Below are 13,412 nucleotides of genomic sequence, written 5' to 3'. Positions count from 1 at the left end.
TCACCTGGTTGAGGGTGGCGTGAGCGTGAAGTGCCTTCCATGGAGTCGCTCACCCTCAGCCTTAAGGGCTCATTGACATTACAATCACAGTTGCTATCGTCTGTTACTCGGCCAGGACTGCCACAGGTGCAGAAATGAACAACAGAGGTGGGCTTCCTGTGGGGTTCTGTGTCAGAGATGTTCACTGCGGCTTAAGGAGAGAAAAAAACGTGTGACGGTTGAGTCCTCACGCCAAGCTAGACAGCCTAGAATGATCCCTGTGCCACACTGGGCTCACTGGCTCCACGAATCACTATTTACTCCTCAGGAAACCACATCTAGCCCTCCACACCAAGGTGGCTAATAAGTTTTGTTTTGTTTTTTTAAACCAGATTTGTCATTCTGTTTGTGCTTAATCTACACATTTGTTTGGCTTTCCGCAAAGGTTATTAGCATGGGTTTGTATTTAGCTAGACCTTGCGCATAGGTGACTTTATACAAATGATTCAAGTCTGGGCTGGCCCAGCGCTCGCTTATCACGTACATAGCTGTGATCTTGAACCTCAGCACCCCCCAAACCTTGCCTGGTAGCACAAACAAACAAACAAACAAACAACAGCAAGAAGATTAAAGCCAGTGGCATTCTGACTGTCTGGAACTCCAGTTGTAGGGGATCCAGTGCCTTCCTCTGGCCTCCACCGGCACTGCACACATATGATGCATAAATGCACATGCAGTGAAAACACCCATACAAAGAAAAATGGAAAAAAAGCTATCTGTATGTTTTTCAAGACTAAGGATCCTGCTCCAGGTTTTTCTATCAGACTTTTGTTTGTGTTTTTTTGAGACAGAGTTTCTCTGTACAGCCCTGGCTGTCCTGGCACAAGCTCTGGCCTTGAACTCACAGAGGTCCACTTGCTTCTGCCTCCCCAGTGCTGGGATTAAAGGCACCGTGCCACCAGCGCCTGGTTCTCTCAGACAGAGGGAATTCGCATGTCTCTCACCTGCACAGAGTCTCTCATTTTCTGACTATTCCAGAACACTCCTGTTGCAGGTGTGGAGAACAATCGAGTCGTAGTGCGCTGGAGAGCAAAGGTAGCTAGTGACTTGCTCCTAAGCTCCAGCTGAGCCTTTGTGTTGGCTCCTAGCTGCCTGACTCCGGAAGCTTTGCATGTAGGGTCCCTTTTGCAATCCAGGTGACCACAGTGTTCCCGGCCTGCTTCCCTCGCTTTTTTCTTGTTGAATCCAGGTTCTTTGAGACTTGTGGCTCCAGGGCACGACCTGTAATAGGCTCCTGGGCTGGAAGGTCAGTTCCCAGGGCAGCAGGCTGAGTGGTGGAATCTCCGACAGATGGGGCTAGTGAAGGTAGTTAAGCTATGGGGCATTACCTTTGGAAGGGATGCATGCTGGTCCCGAGGAGTGAGGGAGCTCTCATGAGAATGGGGTAGTAGAAAGAGAGGCCACTCGTGTTCTTGGCTCCTTCCCACTCAGGCAGATCCCTTTTCACTCTTCAACCATCTGGTGACTCAACCAAGAAAGCCCTCGTCACAAGCAGACCGGATAGGACAGTCCAACCTTAGACTCTCAGACCTTCGCACTGTGAGCTAAATAACCCTCTCAGGAGCTCACGGTATGGGCTAGAGGAGACTGTGCAAGCATGCGCAGAGAAGAGGAAGAGAGAGTGAGTGTTTCCGGGGAGACATGGTGGACGGCTGGAGCTGCAGGCTCCAGGGCTTGGGAGAAAGTGCAAGCATCCTTTGGATGGCACCCTGGGATGCAGGAGGGATGTGGCAACCAGTCTGAGCTAGGTCTAGGATTTGAGGAAGGCCTAACCAAGCAGAAGATGAAGAAGTAGGATGCCGCTGGACTCTACAAACAATTCTCTGAAGGCATGCACACTGCCAGCACTTGGCTCCTCATCTCCTGTTCAGTGGACTCTATTTTTCTCTTTTGCGGCAGAGTAAATTCCTCTTTATGGAAGGAAGGGGTTTACTGACACAGTTTAGCTCAGGTTCCAACCCTTGGGACAATCAGAAGCTGAGGTCAAGATGACTGTGGCAGGAAGCAGGAGGAAGCAGGAGGATCGTGAGTTCAAGGCTAACCTTGGAATAAATAGTGAGAGAGTCTCAACCTAAAAATGAATGAATGAATGAATGAATGAAGGTGAGGGTCACAAGGCTGCAGACTCCTCTGTGACTGTCAATAGAACACAAATGAGAGAAAGTCAGTGCCCAGCAGCCCCTCAGAGTCATTCCTGAGTTTCAGACCCCAGGAAAGAACAGACATGAAAACCAACAGGATTTTCCCCCCATTTTATTCATAAAAACAAATTTGCAACAATTTATTAAAAATCGATACCATGCAGTGGGGTGAGAGAAACTCCTCATTTACATTTGATTCTGCCAGTTCCGGTCTAATTGAAAGCAGGTGTGTGTGTGCACTAACGTCATTGGAAGATGCCCTCAGGCGGAAGCCTCTAGGAAATGGACCAAGTGTTTGCTGCTTATAAAAGAACAGAACCAGTAGATAGCCAGAATCACTTTGTGGGGCTTGTTAATTGCAGAGAAATTATTAAAAAAAATGGTGAACCTACAGGATCAGTAGACAGAGATGTACCTTGTGGGTTTACCTAGAAGACAGAGCACGGATCGGAGTCACAAGGGATTACAGACACACGCTCACCTCCGACAATCCAATACTTTTGTTTTTTTTTTTCCTGCTATGCTGGAGTAATATTTCTACAGTTTTTTTGTCTGTATACATTATGTACAGTTAATTATCTCTTTCCCTTTGAAAAAAATTAATGTGATCTTTTAAATAAAATTTGGTTCGGTGAAATCAAAAGAGCAAGGAAATACTGGTTAACACACAGTGAGTGACAGCAGGGAGTTTTAGTGCCTAAACAGAGAATGACATCAACTTGACCTGTGATGTGTTGACATTTTTTTCCCCCTTAAAAGCTACAGAACCTCCGTAACCTCTCTTTGAGGGAGGGAAAGGGAGAGCTATGCTACGTGAATTAGGGTGTCTTGAAATGTTGGTGATGATCATTCCCGCGGGCCCTTTCGTCACAGCCTGGTGGTTGATAGCAGTGTGTTCCTGACTGCCGTGGTCTGGGAAGAGATTATTGCCTGCTTGTGGAAGCTGCCGTTAGGATTCTTTAGGGCGTGAGCAAGCCGCTCAGTGGTGGTGCAGACGCCCCTGGACATCGTCATTCAGGCCTTTAGCAAGGGAAGAACCTGTCTAGGAATGTCAGGAGAGTCCTGAGCCTCCCTCCCGCTGGGCTGTCCCTGGGGGAGAGGGCCTTGCTGGAAGCTTCTCTGGGCCACACCGCACCCCCGGCTTGTGGGAGGGCTGAAGGTCATTGTCACACTAATACCTCACAGGTTGGGGCTGCTTCACAGTGCACAGCTCTCCTGGATGAGTGTCCATCCCCAGAGTGACCCTGTGAGGTAGGCAGGATGGGTGTTATTTCAACCCCAGTCTGTTACACGGAGGGGAAACTGAGGCTCAGAGCGACACTGGTGACTTGCCCAAGGTCACGGAGGGAGCCTGAGGGGACTGAAGACTCAAATCCAGGTCTGACTCTCAGGCCGGTGCTCTTTGGGGTTCAATGACAAGGGAAGTATGATGTGGAAGGTGAAAACCAGCCTGCTGACTGACCACCCCAGTGACACCCGAGGGGTCACACACGGGCTGGGCTGGAGGGGCACTGGAAAGCAACTCTCCCCTGGAACACAGGGGTGACTTGTAGCAGAATGCCCCTGATTCACTTTGGTCAGAAACAAAGTCAATGGGGGGGGGGGGAAATCCCAGCAGCCCTTGGGCCCCCACGGGAGAGGTTAAAGTGCACAATCTTTCTTTATCGTGTTTTCTGGGAGCAGACATTCCGTGATTAGCTCGGGTGGTTCCCCTTATTACCAGGAACCCTAAAATTGAACACAAGGACATGGCCGACATGGTGGGAGCATGACAGACTGTCGGTTGAACACTGCAGAGTTTCTGCAGTGAGGTGCCCTGAATCCCCACAGTCCCCAGAACGGGTGTTATTGTGTTAATGTGTGGCGTTTATCAGAGAGTAACAAACATCTCTCTTCTGATCAGTGTCCCCTGGGAGCATGCACAGCTGCCGGCTCTGGTCCCCCAGCCCCAGGGCTGTGTTTGTCTGTCCGTCTGCCCTTCCCGCGGACTCCCTGTTCCCGGGAGCCTGAGGTGGTCTGGGCCAGCTGCTGGGGACCTAGTGGCCCTGCTCACCTTCTTCCCCAGAGTGGAGAAGGGCTGGTGTGTGGGGGCGGGCACCGCCGATGACGTGTGTGCAGAGTGCAGAGGTCTGCCGAGCCCTTGCTCTGGCCACTTGGTGAGGATGGCTGGAGTCCGTGACCTCTCTCCTTTGTCTAGATTTTGATTTGTTTTTGCAAGTTTCAGGCGTCCCAACTCCTCTTTGCTTGCATACACCAAGGAGAAGTCATCGCCTCCCTCGCGAGAGTAAGACCTTCCGCAGATAAGGCTCGCGGTCGGTGCCGAGTCCCTCTGAGCGCTGTGCCAGCCCTGGAGAGGCAGCATAGTGTGCTCAGCTTCTCACCGCCGTCAGCGCACCAGCGGCGGGTGCCTTGGCCCAGCATGGTGCTGTCCCCGGGGAGGCCCCGGCCCCAGGCCTCCTACCCCTACAGGCCCGAGACCATGACTCGGAAGGAGGGTGGCACATGTCTGTGGCGGGGACTGGCGGTAGGGCTGACACAGGGGCTCACACAGCTGGCGTCCACGCCTCCAATGGACGGGAGGTAGGCGTGGTGGAGGATCGGGAGCTGGAGGGACAACCGGCGCTGGATGCTGCAGGAAAGAGAGACACAGTGAGGGGTGCTTGCTCTCCTGAAGGCTCTTTGCTACCACTCTGGCCAATCTATTCTGAGTATAGGGATTTGTGTCCCCTTAAATCCAGACCTGTTGGCTCAGTAGTCTAAACCTTCAGACACAAAGCAGGCATTTGACAGAGGCTCACAGGTACCTACTATATCTGCCTTGGGACTAGAAGGAACAAGATTGCATCTTGCCAACTCCCTATCGCCCCCATGGTGGGGGCTCGCTGACTACTGTAACCATCATGGCAACATTATAAGGACCCAACCAATGCTTCATACATAGGTATCACTCATCTTGAATTGTACAAGGCTCTGTGTGGTATGGCTTTCAGTTCCAGCCCCCAGCTTTCAATCTTGGGCTTCCCAGCTGCCTGCTCCCTCCCTCCCCTCTGCCACGTCTGTACCCAGTGCTGGGACACACACACACACACACACACACACACACACACACACACACACACACACACAGATGTGACCCTTAAGGTTTCTCCAAATGCTCTGGATGAACCGTCTGTCTTTTCTCCCCTGAGTGCTGCCCTCTGGTGGCTCATTTCTGACAACGCACCCTGGTGCTCCTTATGTTTCCCACCTGGAATTTGATTCCTCTGGAGCTCATGACCCAGTTTAAGTACCACCCTCTTAAAGGGACAGGACAGACCATTACAATGATACCCTCAAGCACCTTTACAGATGTGAGAGTATGGCATTTGACATTTAATACAAAAGCTTTTTATGACACAGAGACACGACATCTCCTGGCAGCATCCTATATCTTCTTTAAGAAGACAGATGGCTGCAGAAGAAACTCCACTTGGAGGCTTGCTTTGGATGTGGCAGGGCCAGTCACACAGTGAAAAAATTACCTTTCACCTCTTCCACTGCCTACACCCTGCCGGGACTGGACAATAAGACATTGGGGACTCAATTGTCCCATCCTGCCAAGACGGGTAGAATGATCTCCAGATCCCTACTCTACAGAAAATGTCTGTCCCCTTCCCCCCTCCTCTAATCTTCCTTTCCCTTCTTCCCACTTCTTCCCTTCACCCCCTCTGTTTCTCTCTCTCTGCTCTTCCCCCTTCTCCCCTTCCATCTTTTCCCTTCCCTTCTATAACCCACTAAATAAATATCTAACCTCACTCTGAAAAAAAAAAGTACCACCCTCTTTGTGCTACCTTCTCTGTGAGCGAGTCCCTTCCTCATCAAAGACCCCAGAACTTCTGGAAGGAAGCCAGAAGCTGGAAATGGGATGAGCGGGCAGTGGGAGGAGGCACACTCATGGTACTGATGGAGTAGGGATGAGGTAGCTGCCCCCTGGCTCCCTTCTCCTGGCCACATCCTTAAAGTCTTAATAGACCTTCAAGTCAGTGAGTCACTTTAGTTTCTAAAAGGGCTGTTTACAGGCAATGTGCCCAGGGGATGGCTTCCTGCTCCCAGAGGCATTTTTGCTGGATTTTGCATTGCAGTGCCTCCAGGGGTACGTTCCATATCTGGGTTCTCGGGGGCAAACCACTCCAAATCAAACCGAGATCCTCGAGTAGAAACACAGAAAACAAAGAGCAAAGCATCGCTACCCCTGTTACAAAGACAAAAGACAAAGAGAGACAGAGCACTTCTGTAACTTGTTTAGGGAAACCACGGTGAAGCTGGTCCTTGCTTCTGTGGAGTCACATGGCTTTGGGGCAAAGGCACTCAATACGAACAGGGTGTTTCTCAGAGTTTACTCAGGGCCTGGTGGCTTCTGAGATCTGTGGGTGCATATGAAGTGTACCCCTGTCCCCCAAGGACCCGTGGCTCAGGAAGACTCCTCAGAAGTTCACAGAAGAGAGGACTAGGAACTTTGTATTGTCATCCCATGATGAGAACAGGCTGGGGTCCTGGCCTGCAGGAGGGACTTTCAAAATTCATAGGAAGAAAAACATCTGGGCTCTCCTTGCTGAGAGCAGAGACTACAGAGGGAGCCTGGGACCAGTCACCTTCCTCTCTAGTGGTTAAACTGTCTCACGCTAAAGCTGTGTTGCTTCGGCGATTTGCCTCAGGGTTTTCCATAATCCTCAGACAGCCACCAGCACATTGGAGGGAAAAGTGGGCTCTTTCTCCCTTCAGTTTGACCAAATTATAAATCAGTCCAGTTTCTGCTACCTAATTTATAGTTTTAAATTTCTTTTGGGATCCAGGGAAACAAAGCCAGCAACTTAGGGACCTGAGTAACTGATAATAGCTTCATGCTTGAAATGAAGTTAACCGTGTATGATGTCAGCCACGATCATTCCTTGGGGCGAGATCTGTTGGCTGAGCATCTGGGAGAAAAGAGGAACTGAAGAACACACTTGGATACAGGGAAGGTGCCCGTTCAAGCAGCCTGGGCAAGGCAGTCTGTCTAGGTGAGGGGGTGTACCCCAGTGTTTTAAGAGCCAATGCGTCCTCCTGTCTGCTAAGATCCCAATCCCCTTCCCGCAGTCAACACATCTTTGGCAGGAGCTCACGCAGCAGCAGAACCTGAGTTCAGCCCAGGGGACTCACAGGTTTGCCTCACTCTGGAGGTGGCTGGCCAGTGAACTGCTGTGTCCTGAAACACAGACAGGAGTTCTGAATGGCCAGTCTCGGCATTTGCTGAGTTGATGATTTATTAACACCGCATGGCCCGGGTGACTTGCTTGCCTTTGCTGGTTCCTATCTGCTTGTCGCTTCCCAGACGTCACATGTCAGAGTGTATGTATCTACCTCCTGCTTCCAGTACACCAGAAGGAGCTAAAGTCACGGGTGGGAACAGAGCTGAGATGGGCATGTGTTTTATGTTTTCTCTGAATCATCTTATTTAAAACGACAGACCCCTTCCCTGCTTCATTTATCTCCAAAGAACCTATCATGAGCATGCTATGCTTGCCCTTTTAATTAATTAATTAGCCTGTCAAAGAAAACAAAGACTCTCTATATATGGGCTCACTGGAAAGAAGGGGTCTCTGTTTTGGATACTGTTGTATCTCCAGCATCTGTCTGACACTAAACTGGTTTCAACTATCATCGAGCACATGAATTTCATAAGGTTACAGTATGCACACAACAAAAGCAGTGAGCTCTGGTGGAGAGCATGGGATTTAAAGTGGGGTAGTATCGAGTTCAAATCCTATGTCCTGCACTCAAGCACTGGGTGAGCTTGTATGGGTCACCTCCCCCCTTTGGGATATTAGCTTTCCCGCCTGTAAAAGGAGCATTGTGATACGGCTGTGCTGTGATATGGCTGCAGAGCTCAGGTGAAATAATCGCTGTGCACATTGTAGACAGCTGTGCTGGGCCAGTGCGTTCTTGGGCATGGTTCTCGCGGTGACGGTACTTACTGCTCTGGGGAGTTGATGTCTTCTATGGGATCTTTGCACGTTCTCGAGGGCTCTGTTGTGTTCCACTGTAGCTGGGGATTTTGATCGAGGTGATTTTTTAGAATGGCCTTTCCTCCATCTGTCGAAAAGAACAGCACACATTTTGTTAAGTTAGTTTTTAAAAATCAACCGTGGGACCTTTGAGGATGCTGTCCATGGAATAACATTCTCCGAGCCGGGGTCTGTCCCCTAGCCCTTCTGGACCCTGTCATCCATGGACAACAGCAAAGGGAAGTGTGTGACTGATCTGTCCTCTTTCAATTGTGTGTGTGTGTGTGTGGGGGGGGGGGAGACAGCATGGGAATCAAGTGGACTGATTAGGGTTTGTTTTCACTGTCATAGGGGATGGTATAGGTGTGCTATTTTGCATCCGTGTGATTTTATTCACATTATTCATGGATTCTGCATTTGCAAACTCATTTGCTTTCTCAAATGGACTTGTCAGCCTGCAATCAATACTTCAGATGCACCATGGTCTTTTTTTTTTTTTAATGCATATGGTACGTGAGCAATTTTGAGCTGCTGTCTGAGTAATTTTGAGTTGCCTGGCATATATATTCCAGCCCAAGGTGGCCTCTTTTGGGTAGCGTCCTCACCGCTCTATCCTTGAAGTTGCTTTAGTGCCGCTTCATAGGTTTTTTTCTTTCTTTCTTTCTTTTTTTTTTTTGAGACTTTCCTGTTTAAAATGGTCCCCAAGTGGAGTGCTGAGTGTTCCTGAAACACAGGTGTCAGGTAAGTTCCCATCAGGCACAAGCTGTAGTGCTGCCGGTCATGTGCACAGTGCGGCAGACTATGCGCTCAGTGCTGCTAAATGCAGTGTGTGCTAGGACGGTGACACACACAGAGCAAAGCAAGACATTCATTGGTTGACAAAAAGTGCCAACCTGGCAGGAGCTCACAGGAGCCTTGCCCTGTGCTTCCCCCAGAGTAGAGTGGTATTTGTCACTATTCATGGTGACCTTACAGAACACAACCACACTAGTGCCGTGACTCACAAGAGTCAACTGTATAGTGAAGAGTCCAAGAATAAGAATATAGAAATGTAGATTCCAAAAATAAGAATGTATAAATAAAGAAATACAATGTTGTAAGCCTAGAATGAGAGCAGGCTGTCAGAAGCTTTCTCAGCAGCTTAAGGATTAACTATTAACAGTGGGTTACTTTGTTTTACAACTAGCTGCTCTGTTTACAAGACTAAAGCATCCCTCTACAAACTGAGGGTCAACTCTGCAAACTGAGAGTTCGTCCTAAGATAACCCCCTTGGCCATTAGTGACCAGTAATCGATGTGAGCTGAGTTAACTTCTAAATAGTGGAATGTACGCAATTTTTGACTTTTTGGTTTTGCATTGTCCATACTGTTCTCTGCCATACAAAAGTGGCTGTATCAGGGGAATGCAGAGCTTCAGTTAACACTATCAGCAAGTACCAGGCAGAAACAATGGGTTAGATACAAACAATAGTTTAACTGAAAAAAAAAAAAAAACCTGTTAATAGAAATTGAAAAGAAGGGCAATTTGTATCTGAGTTTTAGCTTGAGATTGTAAAAATTCCTTTGTTATTGCCTAATGCTTGTTGCTTCTTACTATAAAAAGGGGAGTTCAGAAACTGGTTTTTGCTACAGCCTTACAAGTCCATCTCTGGCTGTGGTCTCAGCTAGCCAATAAGCTTTTTGTGCCCCACGGAGATTTCTTTTTCTTTTTCTTTTTTTCCTGGAATAAAGTTTGCTTCTGGTTTACTAGACTCAGGTGGTCTGTCCCATCTTGGCGCAGCCCCCGTGGACCAATGTATAGCCCCAGTGCTGGGTTTGAACATGTCCTTTTAAGTTCATGGTTTCATTTTTATTTATTTATTTGACATAGGATATCATTGTGTTGCCCAGGCTGGTCTAGGATAACTGGGCTCAGATGATCCCCCTGCCTCAGCCATCTGGGTTGCTGAGTAATTATTGTGGTGGGTTAAAAGGTGGTGCCTTCAGGTGACTGAGTTTCGAAGGTAAATCTCTTAGGGAAGGCTTTAGTGTCCTTCTAAGGGGCCCGAGGGACAGAGTTTGAGCCTTTTCTGTCCCTTCCACTTAAGTCTTTCTGAGGCACCATCTCAGAAACAGAGGCAAGAACCGCTCTAGATGCTGAGCCTACCAATACCCTTGTTCTGGACTCAGTCTCCAGAGCTGCAAGAAAATACATTATGTTACAGATTTTCTTTCTCCTTCCTTCCTTCCTTCCTTCCTTCCTTCCTTCCTTCCTTCCTCCCTCCCTCCCTCCCTCCCTCCCTCCCTCCCTCCCTCCATTCCTTCTTTCCTTCCTCCTTTGTGTGTGTGTGTGTGTGTATATGTGTGTGTGTGTATGATGTGCTCATATTGTGGGTGTCACTCCTTGGGCACCCTGTCATACACCTTTGGTGTTCCTCAGGTGCCTCTGCCTCCAGAGTGCTGGGATTAAAGGTGTGTGCCACTATGGTTGGCCCAGAAGTAATTTTTATTCTTTAAAATTCTTTGTAACTATTTTAATTTAAATATTTCTTTACAGTTCACTTTTTATGTAAGATGTGCGTAAACACGTATATGACTTCAAAAGCCTGCACATACTTTTGATATTTTGTTATTTTGATACTAGTACTTTTAGGTGGAGGCAGGAAGAGCAAGAGTTCAAGATTATCCTTGGCTAAACACATTGAAAATTCTAGGCTAACCTGGGCTAAATGTGACCTTCTCACTAAATATTAATAAAGATTTTTCTATAGTACGAACACTGGAAGGGAAGGGGAGGGTGGCGAAAAAGGAAAATAGGAGAATAAAAGAAACAAAATATTTTCATTGATTTAAACATAGATTTTGTGTGTGTCACTGGAGGTTGAACCTGGAGCCCGGCTAGGCAAGTCCTCTACAGTGAGCTGTAGCCACAGCTCCTGAAACAACTTTGTAACAAATGATGCCCTAAGCTGAACAGCAGGGGAGTGTATCCATGAAAAGTCAAGAGAATGCTCGCCCACTGTGCCCTGTGGTATCAGCCTTCCTTTCCCGTAGAACACTGCTGACAGCCTGCTTGCTCTCTAGTCCTTTAAAAGCTGCACTCACACCAACACTCACACACGACTGTGTGCTGGTCTGAGCAGGAATGGTCCCCATAGGCTCAAATGTTTGCATGCTTGGCCTATAGGGAATGGCACTATTAGGAGGTGTGGCCTTGTTGGAGGAAGTGTCACTGTGGGGGTGAGCTTTGATGTTGTTTATGCTTGAGCTATGTCCAGGGTGGCATAGCAGCCTTCTTCTGCTGCCTGTGAATCAAGATGTAGAACTCTCAGTTTTCTCCAGCACCATGTCTGCCTGCAGGCCACCATGTCCCACCATGATGAGAATGGATTGAACCTTTGAAACTTTAAGCCAGCCCAATGAAATCTTTTTTTAGCTTTATTTGTAGTGTAGTTATTTTTTTTTTTTGTTTTTGTTTTTGTTTTTTTGAGACAGGGTTTCTCTGTGTAGCTTTGGAGCCTGTCCTGGAACTTACTCTGTAGGTCAGGCTGGCCTCAAATTGACAGAGATCCACCTGTGTCTGCCTCCTGAGTGCTGGAATTAAAGGCGTGCTCCATCACCGCCCAGCTAAAGTTTTCTTTTTAAGAGTTGCTATGGTCACGATGTCTCTTCACAGCAACTGAAACCCTAACTAAGACAGGCTGCATGCCTCTGTATGTATGTGTATGTATATATGTATGTATAGCATAATGCTGGCTTCTTGCACTTGGAGATCTCCCTCATATCTTTTTTAAATTTTAAAGAGATTTTTTTTATTTTAATGTACATATGTGTACCTTGCATGAGTTTACGTGCTCCTCAGGCATGCCCAAGGAGGCCAGAAGAGGGCATCAGACCCCTGGAAACTAGAGCTATAGCTGGTTATGAGCTGCTCAGTGTGGGTGCTGGGAACTGAACCCTGGTCCTCTCAAGGCATGTTCTTAGCCACTGAGCTATTTTTCCAGACCCTTTACCACCTCCCATCATTGCTAGGGATGGAAACCAGGGCCTCAAACATGATAGGTAGACTCTACCCTGCCCCTCAGCTGTCCTTCTATCCCTCACCGCACTCCTAAGTGGCTATACAATGGCTCTGTTGTTTCATAATCAATGAGGTCACTCTAAATGATGTACATGTACATTAGTGGTAGTCTTTCTTACCGACCAATAATGTTGTGTTGAACACGTAGGATGCATTTCCTACGTGGATGTATTTCCAAGGGTGGATGCCTGCTTGGGAAGCTGCTAACTCAAGTTTAACAGTTTGCATTTGCGGAGGGCTGGCTTGATTTCCAACATCAAAGGCAAACGTCCTCTTCCAAACATCCCACCCACACTGGCTTTTGCTGAGAGGTAGACAGAGAGCGGCCCATGTCACGGTGACCTACTCTTCTCATGTGGTTGGTAAGAAGGACATTGTAACACAGTCACCTGACTGTTCTTTTCCTGTATACAGATGAGCTGCGTCTTGAACCTTGAAACACTGTTTAAGGAGTAACTGTAAATCAACTCCGAGGTACAGAGAAGGAAATAGAGTGTCCCTGTGAGAACACTGGGGCGCCGCTGCATACAAGTGGACACGGTGCCTGAGGGTAAGAAGTTAAAGCTCAGGGCTGGGGATGTGCGGAGCAGGCTCCGGAGAGACTCGAAGCTGTAGGCAGGAGACAAGGACCCAGTGTGTCAGCCTGGCCTGTGTGCATGGCTCCAGACCAGGTACCCCCTCCCCCCACTTTCTCGGAGCCTCACTTTCATCTACAAAGTGATGGGTCCCATCTCTGGGCCCTGTCTCTTCTCACCTGAGCTCTCTGTGAAGTTGCCCAGGCTGAGGATGTCGTTGAGTTCTTGGTAGTGATTCTGTTTGATGTATGTGGTCTTCTCTGGGGTGTCTTGTAGCTGCATGGTGACTTCTTCCAAGTCTTTGTCCAGCTGGAAGACAAGGCTCCATTTGAGACTGAGTCCCCAGGCCCAGCCCCTGCCCCCCTCCAGGGTTCTGCTTCTGCATCTTTTTTTTTCTTTTTCTTTTTCTTTTTCTTTTTCTTTTTCTTTTTCTTTTCTTTCTTTCTTTCTTTCTTTCTTTCTTTCTTTTTTTTTTTTTTTTTTGAGACAGGGTTTCTCTGTGTAGCCCTGGCTGTCTTGGAGCTTGCTCTGTAGCCCAGGCCGACCTCCAACTCAGAGGTCTGCTTGCCTCTGA

The 13,412-nt window shown here is 48.2% G+C and overlaps 1 protein-coding gene across 1 annotated transcript in view; it reads right to left on the bottom strand.

The window, feature by feature from the left end:
* Positions 1 to 2,276: 2,276 nt before the first annotated feature.
* Positions 2,277 to 13,412, bottom strand: part of Gabbr2 (gamma-aminobutyric acid type B receptor subunit 2) — a 341,698-nt gene continuing 330,562 nt past the window's right edge. The window contains exons 16-18 of the mRNA XM_050155902.1: positions 13,018 to 13,147; positions 8,174 to 8,291; positions 2,277 to 4,809 (exon numbers count right to left, since the gene is read on the bottom strand). Of these exons, the coding sequence (XP_050011859.1) occupies positions 4,644 to 4,809; positions 8,174 to 8,291; positions 13,018 to 13,147 (414 nt within the window). The 3' untranslated portion in view covers positions 2,277 to 4,643. The remainder of the gene's footprint in view (positions 4,810 to 8,173; positions 8,292 to 13,017; positions 13,148 to 13,412) is intronic.

This window comes from Alexandromys fortis, unplaced genomic scaffold (genome assembly GCF_014885135.2).
Source record: "Alexandromys fortis isolate MF-2015 unplaced genomic scaffold, M_Fortis_MF-2015_v1.1 scaffold_92, whole genome shotgun sequence".
Classification (NCBI taxonomy): domain Eukaryota; kingdom Metazoa; phylum Chordata; class Mammalia; order Rodentia; family Cricetidae; genus Alexandromys; species Alexandromys fortis.
The sequence above is the reverse complement of the archived record's forward strand: the minus strand, read 5'-3'. Positions and strand labels throughout refer to the sequence as shown.